We start from the raw sequence: 19,423 nt of genomic DNA, 5'->3' as shown, positions 1-19,423 counted from the left end.
GCTTCGCAGTTCCAACACCTTAGCGACATGACACTACTGCTCACATCAGCCTTCCATCCAGCATTGCTGTCTTCAGTTTGTTTACAAACACATTTTGCTTTCCATCTCGTTTACGCATGCTCTGTGTTTAAGTGAATATTAAACTGTTTATAACGTCTATTTTACCGTTTTGGTGTGATTAAATTATAAAATAACTTAATATACAGTACAGTATAATGGCAGATAAAAGTGGTAAGAAAGTCATAAGGCTATTACTTTAGATACAAAGGTCAAAATTATTAAACTTAGTGATGGAGTGTCAAACATGGAAATAGGCAGAAGGCTAGACTTGGCTTGCACTACAGTTATCACTGCTTAAAAACAAAAAAAAAAACATTCTTGATGAAGTCAAAAACGCTACACCATGCATACTGTTCTAATTTGGAAGAGAGATAGCCTAATTGCAGACCTGGAGAGGCTTTTAATGATATGGATTGATGATCAGACTAGTTTCCATGTGCCTTTAAGCCAGGGTATCATTCAAAATAAAACCCAAAGCCTCTGATGAAATGAAGGCTAAGAAAGGTGAGGCAGCTCAGGATGCTGAATTTGGAGCAAGTAGAGGGTGGTTTGATAGGTTTAAGAGATATTCTAACCTACATAATATTAAAGTGCAAGGTGAGGCAGCAGCTGCTGATACTGTTGCTGCAGAAAGCTTTTCTTGCCAAAATTATTGATGGCGGTGGCTACTCAAAGGATCAGATTTTTAATGTGGATGAGACTGGACTGTTTTGGGAAAAGATGCCATCTAGAACATTCATTGCAAAGGAAGAGAAAACCATGCCAAGCCTCAAGCCAGCAAAAGATAGAATCACCCTTTTGTTTGGTGCAAATGCGTCACGTAGCCTTAAGCTAAAGCCTATGCTTGTTTATCACTCAGCCAACCGTAGAGCTTTGAAGAATTATGCTAAGACTAGCCTTCCAGTTCTTTGGAAGTCTAATTCGAAGGCATGGGTTACTGCATCCCTTTTTGAAGAATGGTTTTACACCTACTTCGTACCAACAGTTAAAGGGTACTGTAAAGACAATAACATCCCATTTAAAATTATTCTACTTCTAGACAATGCACCTGGACATCCTCGAATGTTAGATGATTTGAACCCTAACATTTGAGTTATTTTTACCACCAAATATGACCTCACTTCTCCAGCCCATGGATCATTGCTGCTTTCAAACTTTATTATTTAAGAACATTCACCAAGTGCATTATACCAATTGACACAGAAGAAGGAAGTGGGCAAGAAGTTGTCAAGAAATTTTGGAATGGCTTCAACATCTTGGATGGAATAAAGACTATACAAGATGCTTGGAATGATGTGAAGATAACAACACTGCAGGAGGCCTGGAAAAAGTTATGCCCACAGTTGCTTGATGACATCGAAGGATTTGAAAATCCTGTTCCGGATGTAACTAATAACAATTTACAGATGGCAAGGCAATTAGAACTGGAAGTTGAGCCAGAAGATGTAGCTGAACTTCTGGAGTCACATTCTGAGCTAAGCAATGAAAATTTCCTTGCACTTCATGAGAATAAGAAAGATGAAGAGATGTTTGAAGATATATCAAGCTCTGAGTCTGAAGGGCTAACCACAAAAATTCTATCAGAAGCTATCCGGCATTTTGAAATTGACATGGCTCTTTTAGAGAAGCATGATAGGGGCTTTGAAAGAAGTTCAAAAGTCAATGCTAACCTTGTAAGGGATTATGCCTGTTACACCGAAATCTACAGGGAAAAGAAAAGGCAGTCTAGTGTGCAAACCTCTTTTGACAGGTACTTCAAAGAAATACCAGCACCCACTGAAATTCCTACTCAGCTGTCAACATCCACCGAAAGTCCAGTCAGACCATCAATATCAATCCAAAGCCCTACTCTTAGGCACATTACTGCTTCAAGAAGTCCATCCAAATCTCCTGCAAGAAAGTGTGTAGCCCTTGGTGATTCTACTTATGAAGATATACCCTCCCTTTCAGACTTCCTCCAATAAATTTTTGTTTCTCTATTTTACATCTGCCAACCCTAGTAAGAAAAAGATGACTACATTTAAGGTAAGTCAAGTGTACTGTACATTATTTACATTATTATACTACTGTATTTTAACTGTCTGTACTGAGTACTGTACCTAGGCCTACTATCCAGTGATTAGTATGCTTACCTACCCTATTTCTCAAAATAAGGCCTACAGTATTTATTTTAGTTTTAAATGCATTATTTACATAAGTTATCGGATTTCATAAAATGCCCGCTTTTATGGCAATTGCAGTGCAGTACATGCATAGATATATGAAAAAAAAAGGCATTTCTTCGAGTTACGACAGTGGTCTGGAACTTAGTATGTCATAAGTGCGGGGTATGCTGGTATAGTCTTCCAGAGAATTGGTTGTCAGTAGCGATCTGTAGTATAACAAATGTCCAGATAATTTTTTCTTAATACACATACACTTCGAATGTTCTTTTATGTATTTTTCAGAAAACTCTTCAAAGAGATGTTTTCAATTGTGACAGAGGAATGCTGTCATCAGCAAAAGTTTGATGTAATTTTTAAAAAAAAAACTAGAATTGTTTGCTGAAAGCAATACTAATCAAGTAGGTATGTGTTATTGTCACCAGCCTTGTGAGTTGCAGCTTCTTTGTGTTTAGAAGTTTATAAACGTTGGGAAACAAAGAACTTCATATTGGAATTCACTGCATTTCATACCCTTTACAAACTGACATTATGAATCAGTAGATGATGAGTCGCTATCAGACTGTTCAATTAAATTATTCTATCTCTGGTTTAAATAAGTACTCACATTTGGAATTATTATTTTCTATGAAAACAAATAATGAATGGCTGAAGTAAAAGATGGTGGGCTAATGTAAGAAACAGCCAAGGCAGCTCATGCTCAGTGACATTGCTCATGTATATTGCTTACGTGGCATGAAATACTGGTAAATAAGAAGAAATGTCAAAAATGCAAAATTTATCTGTTATTTCTTGCATTTTAAATGCTAGTAACAGCACATGTTGGAATGTAAATTTAGATATCTTTTATTTTTGTAAAGTTTATTTTTTATGTTATTAAAATCTTTGCTTTCTTGGAAAACGAACTGGGAAACATACTCTGTAAATTTATTGATAAAGAATAACATGTTAAATCTGAAAAAAATGCTTAAAAAGAAAAGACAATTTGCACATTCTTTATGACAATGTATGTTTATTTATAAATTCTTATTTGTGTTTATAATTTGGCACAGCCACCAAGTTAGAGCTTACTCTAAATCACGAATACATTGTTAATCATATTTAGCAGACACTGCCTTGAACCATGGTCCACTCAAAAAGCATATACGACTGCCCTCCCACTCTTGGCCACTCGACTATGCCATTATTACAACTGCAGTATTAAAAAAAAAAAAAAAAAATACTGACAGTACCCTGGTAGAGAAGAGGGTATACAAAGACAAAAGCAGCTACAAGTCCATAGTCCATGTTTTTTATATTATCTGCACTGTTCAGAAGTCCCATTCTTCATCTGAAATTATTCACAAAATCAGATTTATTAGTTAGCAATTTACCGATGAAATATGAGAATCAGTCATACTCTGATTAATGATGATAGTGGATTCATTCATCATCAAAGAACTGGTCCATTTTGCATATTTTACACAGGGAAACAAATTGTAGTGCAGCTCTTGGGTTACTGCAAGAAATTCACCAGGTTAAAAAAAAAAAAAAGCTTCCACCTTAAATTAAAAAGTGGGACATAAGATTTTCTGGTGAGGAGAGGACTTGGTAATGCAGCAATTTCATGATGAGATATTTATATGGCAGAAAATCAGCTGTAACAGTCCTAGGAGAAGACCAAATGATTGAGGTATACATCATTAATGGTAGCACATACAAAGAGAAATACTTCAAGTACTCTTTGTTAGTCACCTTAAGAAATTTTCTTTTTAAGAATCAAAATGTATGAAAAATCAGGAATCTAAAGTGCGTACAATGTTAATGATATGACGATTACTATTAAAAATAACTCTCACTAAATTTCACAGACTCAGCAGGGAAGAGATGCTCATAATTAATAGAAATGTTAACTCTCGACAGGCACAGCCAAGTTAAAAACCTAATATATTTCATTTTAGCTATATTAGGTTTTTAACTACTAGCCCAAAGTGAAACAAATATTCCACAAAATCTTGCTACAGTAAATTTTTTTTTTTGTAAGGAAGACTGGAAAACTTCGCAACAATTGGTCAAATTGCTGAAATTCAGTAATTACTGAAATAGGCGAAATTCAGTATTTCTACGCAAGCTAACCATTTGTGCCAGTGTGCTTTTTTTTTTGAAATGATTTATTTTGAAGTGTATACATTTCCAACATTAATGAAGCCCCTTCCTAAAAGCACTCAGGAAACCATTTATTGATAAGTTCTCAAGATTAGTCCTTGCAGCCCCAATTTCTCAACCTTCTTTAATGCAACTGTGGCACTTGAAATCGCAGCTTTCTTCAAAATGACAGAGGTTTCCGTAAACCTCTGTCATTTCTCTCACAGTCTCTGTAGCACTTAGGTAAACTGCAGCCATCATCAATCCACTGCAGGATGGAAGCCTCCTCAACAATTCATGCTGAGGGAAATGGACCATAATCTGCCACGCTGGTCTGGTGCAGATTGGTAGATTGCAGTAGCACTTATACATGTTAAACACAATGGCGAATAACAGGCATTGCTTAGTCTTTAGACCTTTCCAATATGCAGCTCACAAAATGGTTCACACTGACAATACATAACTTAAGGTTACTTTGCAACTCTCAAATGTGTCAAAACTTGCAGCTGTGTCAGCATATTCTTGGATATACACTTTCCTGTTGTCTGCTGACAGTTTCCTGAAACTTGTGTGATTCTATGGTGGCACTGCCATTCCACAAGATAAATGATGACCCTGTATACAGTATAAATGAAGAACATCAGGAAGGCTATGAACATAAAAGTTGAAAAAGACTACTATTAGGTTAAATAATCGTGCATTTTCTCGAGTATTGAAACATCATGGTCTTTGTTGCTCATGTACTGTAAAAACCAAAATCACACTCACACTCTCCTTGAGTACTGTTATTTGCAAAAAGTTATTCATTCTGAAGAAGGGAAGTGCAACAGAGATTTGCAAAGCTGGAGAGGAAACAGTGATCACATGCTAAAATTGTTATCTTTATCTTCTTGATAGGTATTTAATACACCAAATCATCATCCTAAGAGCCAGCCTTTCATTGATCATGTATTTACTTTCACCATTATGGATAATAGGATATGGTTTAGAAATTATCAAATAGTTGATGAAGATGGATCGCTTGCAGAAATTGGTAAGTGTGAATATAGTTAATGTTAATACAGAATAGGTCATTAAACTAGACTATTTTATATTTTGCCTGAAATATAAAATTTTTGATTTTTGAAAGTTGACAAGTATGCAACTACTTAAGTTACATTTATTTTTAATAATTACTGCCATTATTAATATGAAATGAAGATTGTCTTGAGAGTACTTTTACAACTTGTTAATTTTCTACACAGATGAATTACATGAAGATAAACATTTAAGAAATTTTTCTGCTATTAATTTTTTTTATATATATTGATCATATGGTGCAAGAAAAAACTTTTTCCTAGGTGGGTATAGGGGGGACCTATGCATTTCCCTCCTCCCACAGGTGCTGATCCAAATGATCTTCGGATTGACCCAAGCTGTGGGTTTCAACTATCCATGAAGGCAACTCATTCCAATGGTTGGCAACTAATTAGCTGAAGAAAAAAAATTACAATCCAATATAATATATGTGGTGTGGCAATAAAGTTTGCGGACTGGTGCTGTTGTGGTTATGTTCTGTGAGTTTGAAAATAAATGGAAGTGGTATGTTGTAGTTCAAACTTCAACGAAAACCCCAAACATGAAAGGTATTAGAACCTGTAGTACTTAGTACCATGCTTGGGTTGGAGGTTGAGAAGATGAAAGAAGATATTTGTTGACATTAGACTTGAACGTCTGTAGACTAATTTTCAGGAAATACGTATGAAGAAAGGTTGTTCCAGAAAACAGCAGTTGAATGAATAAACGAGGTAGATGAAAAGTTGGCTCTATGAGTTTGAAGTTGGACAGTAAATGGATGTTGGCTGGTGGCGGCACGTGTTTGGACTGTTTTGAAAGAGAGAGCAGGAAGTATAGAAACCAATTCAGAAGAACAGTGCCCATGGAAGTATCTGTAGAAAAGGCATGCAGCAGAAACAGTATGCCTATGAGACAGAGTGTGGAGAGACTCTGTTAGAGAGGAGTTATTAATTAACGTAACTGCCCTTTTCTGAATGAAATCTAGAAGCCTGAGAGAGGTTTTGGGAACATCACCCCAGATGTGGCTGACTGGGGCTAGCCGGGTGGGTAAAGTGCCTGCCTAGCAACCCAAAGATTGCGGGTTCGAATCCCGCCTCGGGCTTGAATCAAAGTACTGCAAAAACCTTGGGAAGTGCATTATGGCTACAGAAGCTGATGTGCCAACAACTACCAAATAATAATAAAAAAAAAAAAAACTCCAGATGTGGGAACAATATTCCATGGTAGGGCAGATTTGCAATTTGTACAGAGTGAACAGCTGTTTTGAAGAAAAGTAACGCCGAGAACGAAAGAGAAAACCAAGTTTTTTAGATGCAGTGGAAGCAATATTTGTAATGTGCTTGTGCCAAGAGAGATTAGCAGTAAGGGTAATTCCCAAAAGAGATATATCATTTTTCCTAGAAATCGGAGTGTCACCAAAGATAAGCATAGGAGCAGAAGAGTCCTTTTTGCGAGATACAAGACAAGACTGAGTTTTAGAAGGATTGAAATCAACTAAGTTGTCTTTGCCCCACTGGAGATTGGCATTTAAGGAATTGGTGGAGGATATTCGAGAAGTTGAAGTTGATTGAGCAGAGCAAGGTTTTTCAAAATGGAAAATGGAATGTAATGTGCTGTCATCGGCAAAACTATGGATAGGATTTCCAGTCAATGGAAGAAGGTCATTAATATACAAGAGGAAAAGAGTTGGGGAAAGAACTGAACCTTGGGGAAACGCCAGCATTAGTGGAGAAGTTAGAAGACAGAGAGCCACATACCATCACCCTCAGTGAGCGATCAGAGAGAAAACTGGATAACAATTACAAAAAGCAGTTGGCAAACCATAAGATGGAAGCTTGTTTAGAAGACCTTTATGTCAAACACGATCGAAAGCCTTTGAGATGTCAAGAGCAACTGCTTGTGTTTCACCAAACGTTTCCATTGAATTTGTCCATAGATGGGTAACATAAGCCACAATATCACCAGTGGATCGACACTGATGGAATCCATACTGGCAATTGTTGATCAGACAGAAGGTAGTTTAAGAGTTGGCAGTTAATTGATTTCTCCATTATTTAGAAAGAGTAGAAGTAATTGCAATTGGACAACAATTGGATGGGAGGTACGTGTCACCCTTTTTAGGAACTGACTGAATATGAACAAATTTCCAACCAGAAGGAAAAACACCTTTTCCCTCTGGTTGGAGGTGGCAAAGAACAGCAGTAAGTTCAGGAGCACAGGTTTTGAGAACAAGTGGAGAAATACCATCAGGACCTGGAGCTTTCTTAGCATCGAGATTGGTCAAAATCCTTCTGACATCCTTTTGAAGGAACACCACAGCAGGCATTGAATGGAGCTTGTTAGGATGGCGCCTCCGTAGTCAGGTGGGCAGGAGAAGCAGTGTGTAGCACATGCTTCTTGATTAGACCAGGGTTCGAGCCCGTGACCACCAAATACGGAGGATGCAGAAAGGGAATGACCACCGCATATCCCCGGAGCAATATGGCCTTAGTTGCTAACGCTCCTAAAAACCAAATAACAAACAAACATAACAACAAGCGTGTTGGGAATGGTGGGAGGTGTTTTACCAAGGTCATTAATACACGAGTTGGAAAATAAAATGGGATGCTAGCAGGTCAGCTTTATCTTTGGCTGAAGTGACAACAGAACCATCTGGTTTTGACAGAGGTGGGAGCAGAGATGGGCAAAAGTTGCGGCCAGTAGCTTTGGCAAGAGACCAGAATGTTCGGCTACCATTAGGGCAAGAAGCAAGTTTTCTACCCTTAGCCTGTTCAAAATCTACTTTGGACTGATTAATGACTGCTTTACAATTGTTGCGAGCTTTGGCATAGGCAGAAAATGAAATTGAAGAATTGGAAACAAGCCAATTACGATATGCAGCATTCTTCTCTTGAACAGCCTTAGCACATTTATTGGAAAACCAAGGTTTAGAGAAAGGACGAGATTTTAAAGTGGAGTGTGGAATAAAGGATTCCATTCCTACAAGAATAATTTCACTGACACGATCAGCGTAAACGTTGGCATCAGAAGTTTTGAAACAGTAGTCCGACAAAGGAAAAAAAGAAAAGAAATCTCGCAGGTCATCCCATTTTGCATTCTTGTAATGCCAAACAATGCGAGTTTGGGAATAGCCATGTGATAAAGGCTCCATTGGAGAAGAGACAATCACAAAGTTGTGATCTGAGGTACCTAAAGGACCACTCACTTCGACCGTGTACTTAGAAGGGTTGTTTGTGAGAAAAAGATCAAGCGTTTTGGCTGTGTGGTTAGGATTGTCCGGTATTCTTGTAGTAAATGTACAATCTGTGCAAGGTCATTAGAAATTGCAAAAGCCTCAGCATCTCGACCAGCTAGGTCGGTGTGACTAGAAAACGGAAGCTAGCTGGAGTTGTGAATATTGAAATCACCAAGGAAAATTACCTCACTGTTAGGAAAGTTGGACTGGAGAGAGTTAAGTTGCAAAGAGAGGAAGTCAAAGAGCTCCAAGTGATTAGTGGAGTTGGGAGAACGGTAGAGACAACAGATGAATTTGACACAATGAGGTAGAGAGATTTTAAGCCAGAGAAGATCGAAGATAGGAGATCCCAAATTACCAAGTCTCTGACAGGGAATATCAGAATGGACATATGCACTAGTACCACCTTTGAAGCGAAAGGAATCATAACAGCGAATAATTTCGGCATCTGAGATGAGCAGTAGTTGAATCAACCGATAACTGAGATTCTGTCAGAAAAAGTACATGGGGTTTGGCAGACTGCAAGTGGAAATGGACATCGTTTAGATTAGAATTGAGACCACGTATATTTGTGAAATGAACTAGGAAGTGTTTGGGAGGTTTAGATTGTTTTGCAGATAAGCTTACTCTATTAGTTTGACAATTCATGATGTCAGTAGTAAGAAAAGTGGGGACATGCTGTATGAAGTAATGAAATTTTTGGATATGGCATACACATGGTAAGAATATACCCAGATCCTTGACATAACATTTTAGCATTAGCATTAGTAGAGGCATTTGGTGCAAGAAAGCAAGCTTATGCAGCATCAGCCAAAAAAAAAAAAAAACCCACTTCCACTTCCACTTCACCCCTCTGTTCGTTCAAAATACCTGTCCAGCTGAGCCTTAAACTTATTTAGGCTATCAACCTCCACTACAAGGGATGGAAGTCTGTTCCACCAACCAACCTCCCGTTGGCTAAAGGCAAATTGCCGCACGTCTATCCTACATCTGTCTTTCCTCAATTTGAATTTATGCCCTCTCAGGTGATTTTTCTGAGCTAGAGGAAGAATCCCATCAGCATTGAGCATGATCAAACCATTCAAGGCTTTATACACCTCTATCAGATCACCTCGCTGGTGCCTAGTCTCCAGACACTGTAATTTGCAAAACTTAAGCCTTTCTTCGTAAGAGCACCCCTTTGTTCCATTCACTAATCTTGTTGCCCTTCTCTGTACTCGTTCCAGCAGCTCTACATCCTTCTTGAAATGAGGCATCCAGACCTGTATACAGTACTCTAGGTGTGGCCTGACCATTGCCTTATACAAGGGAATAATCACTTCCTTATTCCTGTATATCATTGACAATACTCCATGAGCTACTCTTGCAGCCCATCTGCACTGCTCAGAGAACTTCATGTCTGCCTGCACAACCACCCCCAAGTCCCTTTCATTCTCTACCACTGTCAGTGTAGTACCACAGAGTTTGATACGTTGCTCTGGGGTTGCTGTTTCCCATGTGTAGTACTTTACATTTGTCAATGTTAAACTTCATTTGCCACCTCTCAGCCCATCTGCTCAACCTTTCCAGATCCTGTTGCAGTAGCATAGTGTCAGTAGTGTCCTTGACAACCCTGCCAACCTTTCTATCGTCTGCAAACTTGGACATTAAGCTTGATATACCATCATCAATATCATTTATAAATACAGAAAACAATAATGGGCCCAACACTGAGCCCTGAGGGACTCCACTAATAACATTAGTCCACGATGAGCAGTGTCCATTGATTACCACTCTCTGTCTTCTTCCCCTCAACCACCCCTTTATCCATAGCAGCAATTTGACTCTAATGTCACACTGCTCCAATTTGTGTAGCAGTCTTCCATGTGCAACAGTATCAAAAGCCTTTCTAAGATCCAAGTATATAATATCAAAGCTATTCCCTGCATCCAGTTCTTTTGTGACTGCATCATAGTATCCAATCAAATTGGTCAGGCAAGACTTCCCCTTAACAAAACCATGCTGTGTCCGAGCTATAACTGAAGTCTTGTCTAAATGATCCTGCAGTGCTTCTTTAACCAGTGCCTCCATTAATTTTCCTGGAACAGAAGTTAAGCTCACAGGTCTATAATTACTTGTCAGCCTTTGATCCTCCTTTGTGAATTGGGGTCACATTTGCACATTTCCAGTCTATGGGTACCTCCCCTGAGTCCAAGGAAGCTCTCATAATTATGGCTAAGGGTTTGCTTACTTCCTTTGCTGCCTCCTTTAATATAACTGGATAGATCCCATCCACCCCGGGTGCCTTTCTTGTGTTTATCTTCAACAGTTTCTCCTCCACTTTACTCCCAGTTATTTCAAGATTCTGTAACTTACTGCTAGAGTTGAATACACCTCTGGCATTCCCCTCGCTGAATAACTCCTCATGTGTGAATGTCGATGCAAAATATTCATTTAGTTTGTTTGCTACCTGAGCAGGATCATCAACAGTTGACCCATCAATATCAAGTGGACCAATCTGATTCATCCCCTTCCTTCTAGAGTTTACATAAGTAAAGAACTCTTTGCTGTTTTTCTTTGCATCCCTTGCCAAGGATTTCTCTTAATCTGCCTTCGCCTGCCTAACCTCCTTTGTAACTTGGTTGCATATCAACTTGTATCTATCATAGGCTTCTGTGTCATGTGTTAATTTGTAAGTATCCCGTGCATTTTTCTTCTCTGCCATATGCCTCATTAGTTCATCTGACATCCATTTTGGCCTAAACCTTGAACAATATTTCTTAGTTGGTATGTAAAGCCTAGTAGCTTCCAAGATAAGTTCTTTGAATGCTTCCCATTTTGAATTTGCTGTTGGTAACATCATCAGTTGGTCCCACTGTATAGAATTTAAATACTGTCTCAGTCCATCGTAGTCGCCTTTACGGAAGCAATAACCCTTCCCTTTACCCCTAATGGTAGTTACCTCTTTGAGTAAATCCCACTTCAGCACACTGTGATCACTGCCACCTAGTGGTTCATTTATCTGCAGATTCTTAATGCATGAAGAATCACTGCTGATAATCAAATCAAGAGTATTACTCCCTCTAGTTGCCTCCCGAACATGCTGATGTAGAAAACGATCATCCAATAAATCCACAAAAGCCTTGCTAGTGTGTGAGTGACCAACCCACAAATTCCTGTCAATATCTGGGAAATTAAAATCCCCCCCATTATAAGACTCTCTGATTTACTGGCCCACTCTATTTCCCTGTACAGTTTCTTATTATACTCATCAGAGTCATTAGGCCTATAGCACACTCCTACTCTCAATTTTCATCTCCCAATGCTTATGTCACACCAAACTGACTCAACACTGCACTGTCCAGCGATGTCGACTGGCTTCACTTCCTTGGTTTTTATGTGTTTCTTAACTAATAGCATAACCCCTCCCCCCTTCCTATCCTGTCTATCCTTTCTGTAGACGTTGTACTCCCCAAATTGCAGTTCTGCATCCCTTATATCTGTGTGACACCACATCTCTGATATCCGAACAATATCTGCCTTTGATGTTTTGAGCAATACCTCAAATTCATCAAATTTATTTACTAAACTCCTAGCATTGGTGTACACGCAAGTATACCTGCACCTGTTTCTATTCTTAGCTACCCTAACACAACCCATGTGTTTACTTGTACCACAATGGCTCCCAGCAGTCTCTGAAATATCATGCATCTTGTTTTTCAGGCTTCTGCTCATTCTAATAGAAGCAGTGCAAGAATCTCTTTCACCTCTGCCAGTGGCTACTGTCAATCTATTGGTCTTTGTCTCCCCCCAAGCTAGCAGTTTTCCGACCCACCTAACACTGCCTCGATAGCATCAGCAAATATTCTTGCACCCTTTCTATTTAAGTGTATCCCATCCCTGTAGAAGCAATCTCTCCTGTTAACAAGTACAGTCCAGGCTGAAAAAAATTCTACCCCTTGAGCCTTGCACAATCTTTCCAGGGCCGAATTGATCGACAAGGCTCTCATCATATACTCCCTCCTATCGTGTCTGGGCAGAATTGCAGACACTTTCAAATTCAACCCTAATTCTCGGCTTTTGTTCAACAGTGACCTGTACTTGTTAAGTAATTCTGCCGGTCTCCTACTCTTAATATTATTAGTGCCAACGTGTACAACTATATCACCTTTTGTGCCCTTAAAAGATGATATTCGCTCTACAACGTCATCAACCTTTGCCCCTGGCAGACATACCCTGGTCCTGCGGAATGATGCTTTGAATTTGAAAAATCTGAAAAAGAAATGTATGAAATGTGAAATGTTAAAAACTGTGTATGTTGGTATAACATTAAGTTGTATTAATGTTTGGTTGGGATAAGCAGTTCAAAGATGGATGTGAGGATGTTTGCAGTTACCCAAGAAGTTGGGTAATTGCCCGTCAACCTCTCGTAATTTGTTTATTTATTTATATATATACATGTTTCTCGCACACAGACCCTAAATAAAGGTGAGAACGCTAGGAGTTACAGAAAATACAAAACAGTAATTTGTATTTAAAGGAGTAAATTCTTATAGATAGATGGATTATGTGTAAAATCAATGTTGTAGTTATTCATTACCTGAAGGAAACGAATCAGAGTACTACCAAGTATGAGGAACAGGCAGTGAGAAATTAATTTTATAACGAGAATTCAAACGGGGTATAGTGAAAGGTATTTGTTCAAGAAGAGATGGAGAATTGATATGAGTTTATGATATTGTAGACAAAATGAAACCCATGGAGTTATTGTCTAGAGTGAAAAGGAATGATTCTGAAGCACCACAAAGAGCTGCATAATTTCGACGGTGAAAGGCAATGTGATTTTGATAGCATAAGAATTTAATCAATTTGATTTCAATTCTCTCAAGTCTGTGAAAAAGATATTCCTGTTGTGGGGACCAGATAATATCACAATAATCAAAAATGGGAAGTATAAGCTTCTTGTAGAGAAGAATTATAACTTTGTCACTCTTGAAAACAGAGGAAGAATGCTTGATTAATCCAAGAAGTTTAGAATTGTGAGATATTACGTGATCGATAGGAAGAGGGATGAAGGTCAGATCGAAATAGGACATCTAAATCCTTGAATGTATCAGTACTTGCAATTAAAGAGTTTCCAATATAATCAGTAAGGGTGGAGGGTCTAACTACGCGATTCGAGTGAAAGCGACATAATTTACATTTTAACAGGTTTAGAAACAAGTTATTTTTATTTAGCCAGAGTGAGAGGGAATCAAGACAGGACTGGAGTTCATCGCTGTCAGTTGAAGAACAAATAACTTTATAAAGTTTAATGTCATCTGCATAGAGTTGCCACTCAACATTAATGGACTGAAATAAGGTTGACAGACCATTAGTATAAACAATGAAGAAGAGCGGACCCAATGGTGAGCCTTGAGGAACACCTTGCGAAACAGTAAACGGAGTTGATGAACTACCATCAGTTATTACAGATAGTAATGAGGACAGAGTTGCAAAAGTTGGGGAAATTGGGATTATCCGCCAGAGATTATCATTTAATCCTCAGAATGATGACTGAGTTGGATATGAATAAGGAGACAATTCTTCAAGTTCTGCACAAAGATTTAGGGAAATGGAAAGTCTGTGCAAAATTTGTTCTGCACAGCCTCATGGATGAGCAAAAGCAACAAAGACTTCATCCAGACTTGTCAGGACAATCCTAATTTCCTTGACTATTATCACTGGAGATGAGTGTTGGGTATTTCAGTACAATCCAGAGACGAAGCAGCAGAGCATGCACTGTACTTCAGAATCATCAACAAGCCCAAAACGTTTTGTTTACAGAAGTCCAGGATCAAGACAATGCTTATCATATTTTTCGACAAATGGTATTATTCATAATGAATTTGTGCGTGAAGGGAAAAGAGTCAATGCCTGTGTTCTACGTACATATGCTTTAAAAGACTATTGAAGTGCATTTCCCAGGTGAGACTGGAATTTCAAGAGAAAGACAGCTGGTTCTTTTTGCATGACAATATCCCTACCCATTCCACACTTGTGAAGTTATTTCTGATGAAACATGACATTGTACAGGTCAACCATCTACCCTACTCTCCTTATTTAGTACTAGTCGACTTCTTCCTCTTTCCCAAGGTGAAAAGTACTGTTCAAGGGAGATTTCAGGATTTTGGGGACATAAAGAAAAACATAACCACTGAACTGATCATCATCTCTTTGGATGCTTTCACTGACTCTTTTCAGAAACTTATAGAACATTGTAATAAATGCATTCAGTCAGGTGTGACTACTTTGAATAAAAATAAAACCATTTTTTATCTCCTTCACTTTGTGTTCTTTTTATTGCACCAGTCTGGAAACTTTATTGCCACACCTTGTATGTGATGAATGGAAATGGATGTCATTTTTGAACTATATGGACATGAATTACTGAAGGATACATATAATAAGCCAGACCAAACTCACTCTGTAGTCCTGTATTTTCTTTTTCTTACTCCTTCAACACCTGTTAAATTTTTTTTTCCTTTCCATAAATAACAAATCTGTTACCCTCACAAAAATGTCACTTGCATTGCTGGCCCTTAAATCACCTTTGCTTATATGTAAATGAACTGTTCGGTGAATTTAGAACTAACCTTGTCCTTCTATATCCTGAACTACTCGACTGATAAACCATATTGCAATGCAACAGAAACTTATGATTACTGAAAAGATTATATGAAGTTTGACAGTGATGCAGGTTATACTGCATCTGCGTATAGTATCAATAATTGGCAGTTTAAAAAAAAAAATAAGGAACAAATAAATATAAATTATACTAGTAATGCAAACAGTGAGTGAATTATTTAAATGCAAAGGTATTTTTGTGATGACAAAACTTATAGTTGTATACTTAGTAGAAGTTATACAGAATGGCCGTAACTGGACTCGTGTACTAAACACCAGTTGCAGAACCCAATCTGTGATTGATACAATGAATGTTTAATTTTATTTGGTGTGTGTGATGACACTAGATGACTTTACAACAAGCAACAAAAATTTATCGCTTGTTGTATTTAGGGCATATAACAGATTGAACACTTGTATCTTCTGCACCTGTTTGCTTATACCACTGAAATTGGGGTATAAGGTTAATCAGTTTTCTCTATTTACAAGTACACCAGCTGTAACTAAAGAAGAAACTGTTTCCACAAAAAAAAAAAAAGGGTTGAAGAAAAGATGTTAGTGAGTAGCAAAAAGGAGTGATGGTATCTAGTAGGTCTAAAGGATATTCTGTTAAAGAAGTAGCTGATTTTGTTGGTGTTTCAGAAAGAAAATAGTAATAATAATAACGGCTTTTAAGGAATGGTGCAAGTTGAAATCAACCAGAAATCACTCTCAGAATTTTAGTCAAAAGACTATTGTAATGCATTTCCTGGGTGAGGCTCTGGTTTTGAGAGAGGCAGCTGGTTCTTGTTGCACAACAGTGCCCCTGCCTATTCTGTGCTTATTGTGAAGACATTTCTGACAAAACTTGACATTGTACAGATCAACCATCTACCCTGCTCTCCTGATCTAGCACCAGTAGATGTCTTCCTCTTTTCCAAGGTGAAAATTGCCCTCAAAGGAAAGAGAGTTCGGGATCTTAAATATTATGGTGCACAGGTATATCAAGAACTAGAATTTGGTGAAATAATTGAGCACTTAAACCTGCACGGAGTATAATCTGCCTTTAATTTCTGAAAAAAATTATAGATTGTTCTCAGATGTTTTGTGGTACTTCCCATACCACTTCTTCACTGAACTGTAATTCTAACCTTATGGTATGATCAGCCTCACATACGCTATGAGGCTGATAGTATCAAAAGGACAGCATTACAGGAGTTCACTGAAGAAGTAGTATGGTAAGAACCTTGAAATGTTTGAGAATAATTTTTAATTCTTTAAGAAATTAAAGGCAGGTTTAAGCACTCAGTTATTTCACCAAATTCCCGATTTAAGGATGTTGAGGGGCATAAAGAAGACCTTAACCACCAAAGTGAACACCATCTCTTTGGATGCCTTCGCTGACTCCTTTCAGAAACTTTTGCAACAGTGTAAAAGTGTGTATTAGATATACCTGACTAAGTGAGTATGTCCTCCATTAGTTCCTAGAACAGCCAGGATTAGTCAGACCAAGCAATATTTTTTCTAATCCTTCACTGTCTAGTGATTATGTTCCTGATCCTGCTGTAACTATATCTTCTTATTTTTTGCTGAGAGGAATGGAATCTAGTTTAGTCATTTCCTGTGATACCCTATCTGTGATAAGGTGTGTATTTTGAATGCTTCTTTCGTCCCCTCTGTTATATTGGGTTGTTATTTGACTGACTGTAGTCTTCATGTTACCCTACACAAGGTTTTGCAGCCCTCCTTAGCCTTTTGCATCAACTGTTTTTTGACCACAGAATCACCATTGGCTGGATGATATAATTAGTAAATGGAAAGTAAAAAATATATGAATGAAAGCTATAATTTATACATTGTTTATATCTGGTAGTGTAACTTCCTGTCCACGCTAGTGGTAGCCCTCTATATTTGTAGTTATGTTGATAAGGAAAATTGCTGCATGTATAACTCACTGCAGTATAAATATTGCACTGAGTAAATCCATTTCATGTATGCATTTTTTACTCTGTGATATAAATTATTGCTAATTCAAAAATAGTTATAAAAAATAACATAAATCTATGCTAGTGTTCTACTATCTTACCCTATCTAGTAATAATTATAACCTACGTTAGTGTTCTACTATCTTACCTTAGTAATAATTATAACGATTTCCAGTAACTGGCTGATCCATGGGAAATGATATCTCATCAGAATGCCACACCATTTTACTATTTCAGTATATTGTACTGATACAATTGATGTGCACAATCCATAATTTTTAAATAGTTACCTGTATGATTTCCTGTATCGCCGAATTACAAACTTAAATTTAAGTTTTATAAATGTTGGTGTTTTGTACAAGCAGATGTGGCATCTGTGTTATGTTACCAATATTTTCTGTATGGTTGGTAAAATTAATTGTAATATATTTTTCAATATTAAATAAACTAATATTCATGAAAGTTGTCAATTTGAATTAAAGATCTTTTTAAATTACACTTAAATAATCTAATACAATCATATAGCTATTCAGTCTGCAGTAAATTATTTCATTATTTAATGTAGCTTGACTAATTTTTCTGACCACTTATGCTACATAAGCTTTGCTTCCTTGCATGTTCTTGTCATTTTACTCCTAATAAGCTAGATCTCAGCAAGGGCCCTGAAATTGTCATCCCATAAGCAGGCCATATTTTTGCTCATTGGTATTTGAAAACAAAGCATTTTGCAATGGAAATTAGTGAGAAAATAAGCACTTCAACCTATAGAGTGTAATCTGACTTTAATTTCTTAAAGGAATGCATATTATTCTCAGAGGTTCATGTTACTTTCTGTACCACTTCTTCAGTGATAAAAACAGCATAACAGGCAATTGTGGTGACAATTACACAGCATTGTTACTTTAATTCATATTTCTTACTTTTAATATTTAAGATTCTTTACTATTTCTGAATTTGGATGATTAGTTTAATTATTTATTATTATTTAATTAACCATTAATTATTATTATTATTATTTTTAACCATTTATTTTTTATTTATTTATTTATTTTTTGATGTGAACCCCAAACACGAGAGGTATTAGAACCTATAGTACTTAGTACCGTGGTTGGGTTGGAGGTTGAGAAGATGAAAGAAGATATTTGTTGACATTGGACTTGAATTTCTGTAGATTGTAATTTTCAGGAAATATGTATGAAGGAAGGTTGTTCCAGAAAACGGCAGTTGAATGAATAAATGAGGAAGATGAAAAGCTGGTTCTGTGGGTTTGAAGTTGGACAGTAAATGGATGTTGACTGGTGGCGGCACGTGTTCGGACTGTTTTGAAAGAGAGAGCGGGAATTATAGAAGCCAATTCAGAAGAACAGTGCCCATGGAAGTATCTGTAGAAGAGGCATGCAGCAGAAACAGTGCGTCTATGAGAAAGCGAGTGGAGAGACTCTGTTAGAGGTGAATCATTAATTAACCTAACTGCCCTCTTCTGAATGGAATCAAGAAGCCTGAGAGAGGTTTTGGGGGGCACCACCCCAGATTTGGAAACAATATTCCATGGCAGGACGGATTTGCGATTTATACAGAGTGAGCAGCTGTTTGGAAGAAAAGTAATGCCGAGAGCGAAAGAGAAAACCAAATTTTTCAGATGCAGAGGAAGCAATATTTGTAATGTGCTTGTGCCAAGAGAGATTAGAAGTCAGGGTAATCCCCAAAAGAGATATATCATTTTGCCTAGAAATCGGAGTGTCACTAAAGATAAGCATAGGAGCAGAAGAATCCTTTTTGCAAGATATAAGACAAGACTGAGTTTTAGAAGGGTTGAAATCAACTAAGTTGTCTTTGCCCCACTGGAGTATTACCTGAAGATCGGCATTTAAGGAATTGGTAGCAGATTTTCGAGAAGTTGAAGCTGATTGAGCAGGACAAGGTTTCTCAAAATGGAAAGTGGAATGCAATGTGCTATCATCGGCAAAACTATGGATAGGATTTCCAGTCAATGGAAGAAGGTCATTGATATACAAGAGGAAAAGAGTGGGGGGAGAGAACTGAACCTTGGGGGACACCGCATTAGTGGAGAAGTTAGAAGACAGAGAACCATCTACCATCACTCTCAGTGAGCGATCACAGAGAAAACTGGATAACCAATTACTAAAAACAGTTGGCAAACCATAAGATGGAAGCTT

At 37.6% G+C, this 19,423-nt stretch overlaps 1 protein-coding gene across 1 annotated transcript in view; it reads left to right on the top strand.

The window, feature by feature from the left end:
- Positions 1-19,423, top strand: part of LOC150079271 (ribosome biogenesis protein BRX1 homolog) — a 102,263-nt gene that overhangs the window by 68,739 nt on the left and 14,101 nt on the right. The window contains exon 8 of the mRNA XM_090383014.1: positions 5,244-5,379. Coding sequence (XP_090239140.1) covers positions 5,244-5,379 — 136 coding nt within the window. The remainder of the gene's footprint in view (positions 1-5,243; positions 5,380-19,423) is intronic.

The sequence above is a fragment of the Mastigoproctus giganteus genome, chromosome 10, assembly GCF_048544385.1.
Source record: "Mastigoproctus giganteus isolate SK-2022 chromosome 10, ASM4854438v1, whole genome shotgun sequence".
Taxonomy (NCBI): domain Eukaryota; kingdom Metazoa; phylum Arthropoda; class Arachnida; order Uropygi; family Thelyphonidae; genus Mastigoproctus; species Mastigoproctus giganteus.
This window is presented reverse-complemented; position numbering and strand designations above follow the sequence as displayed.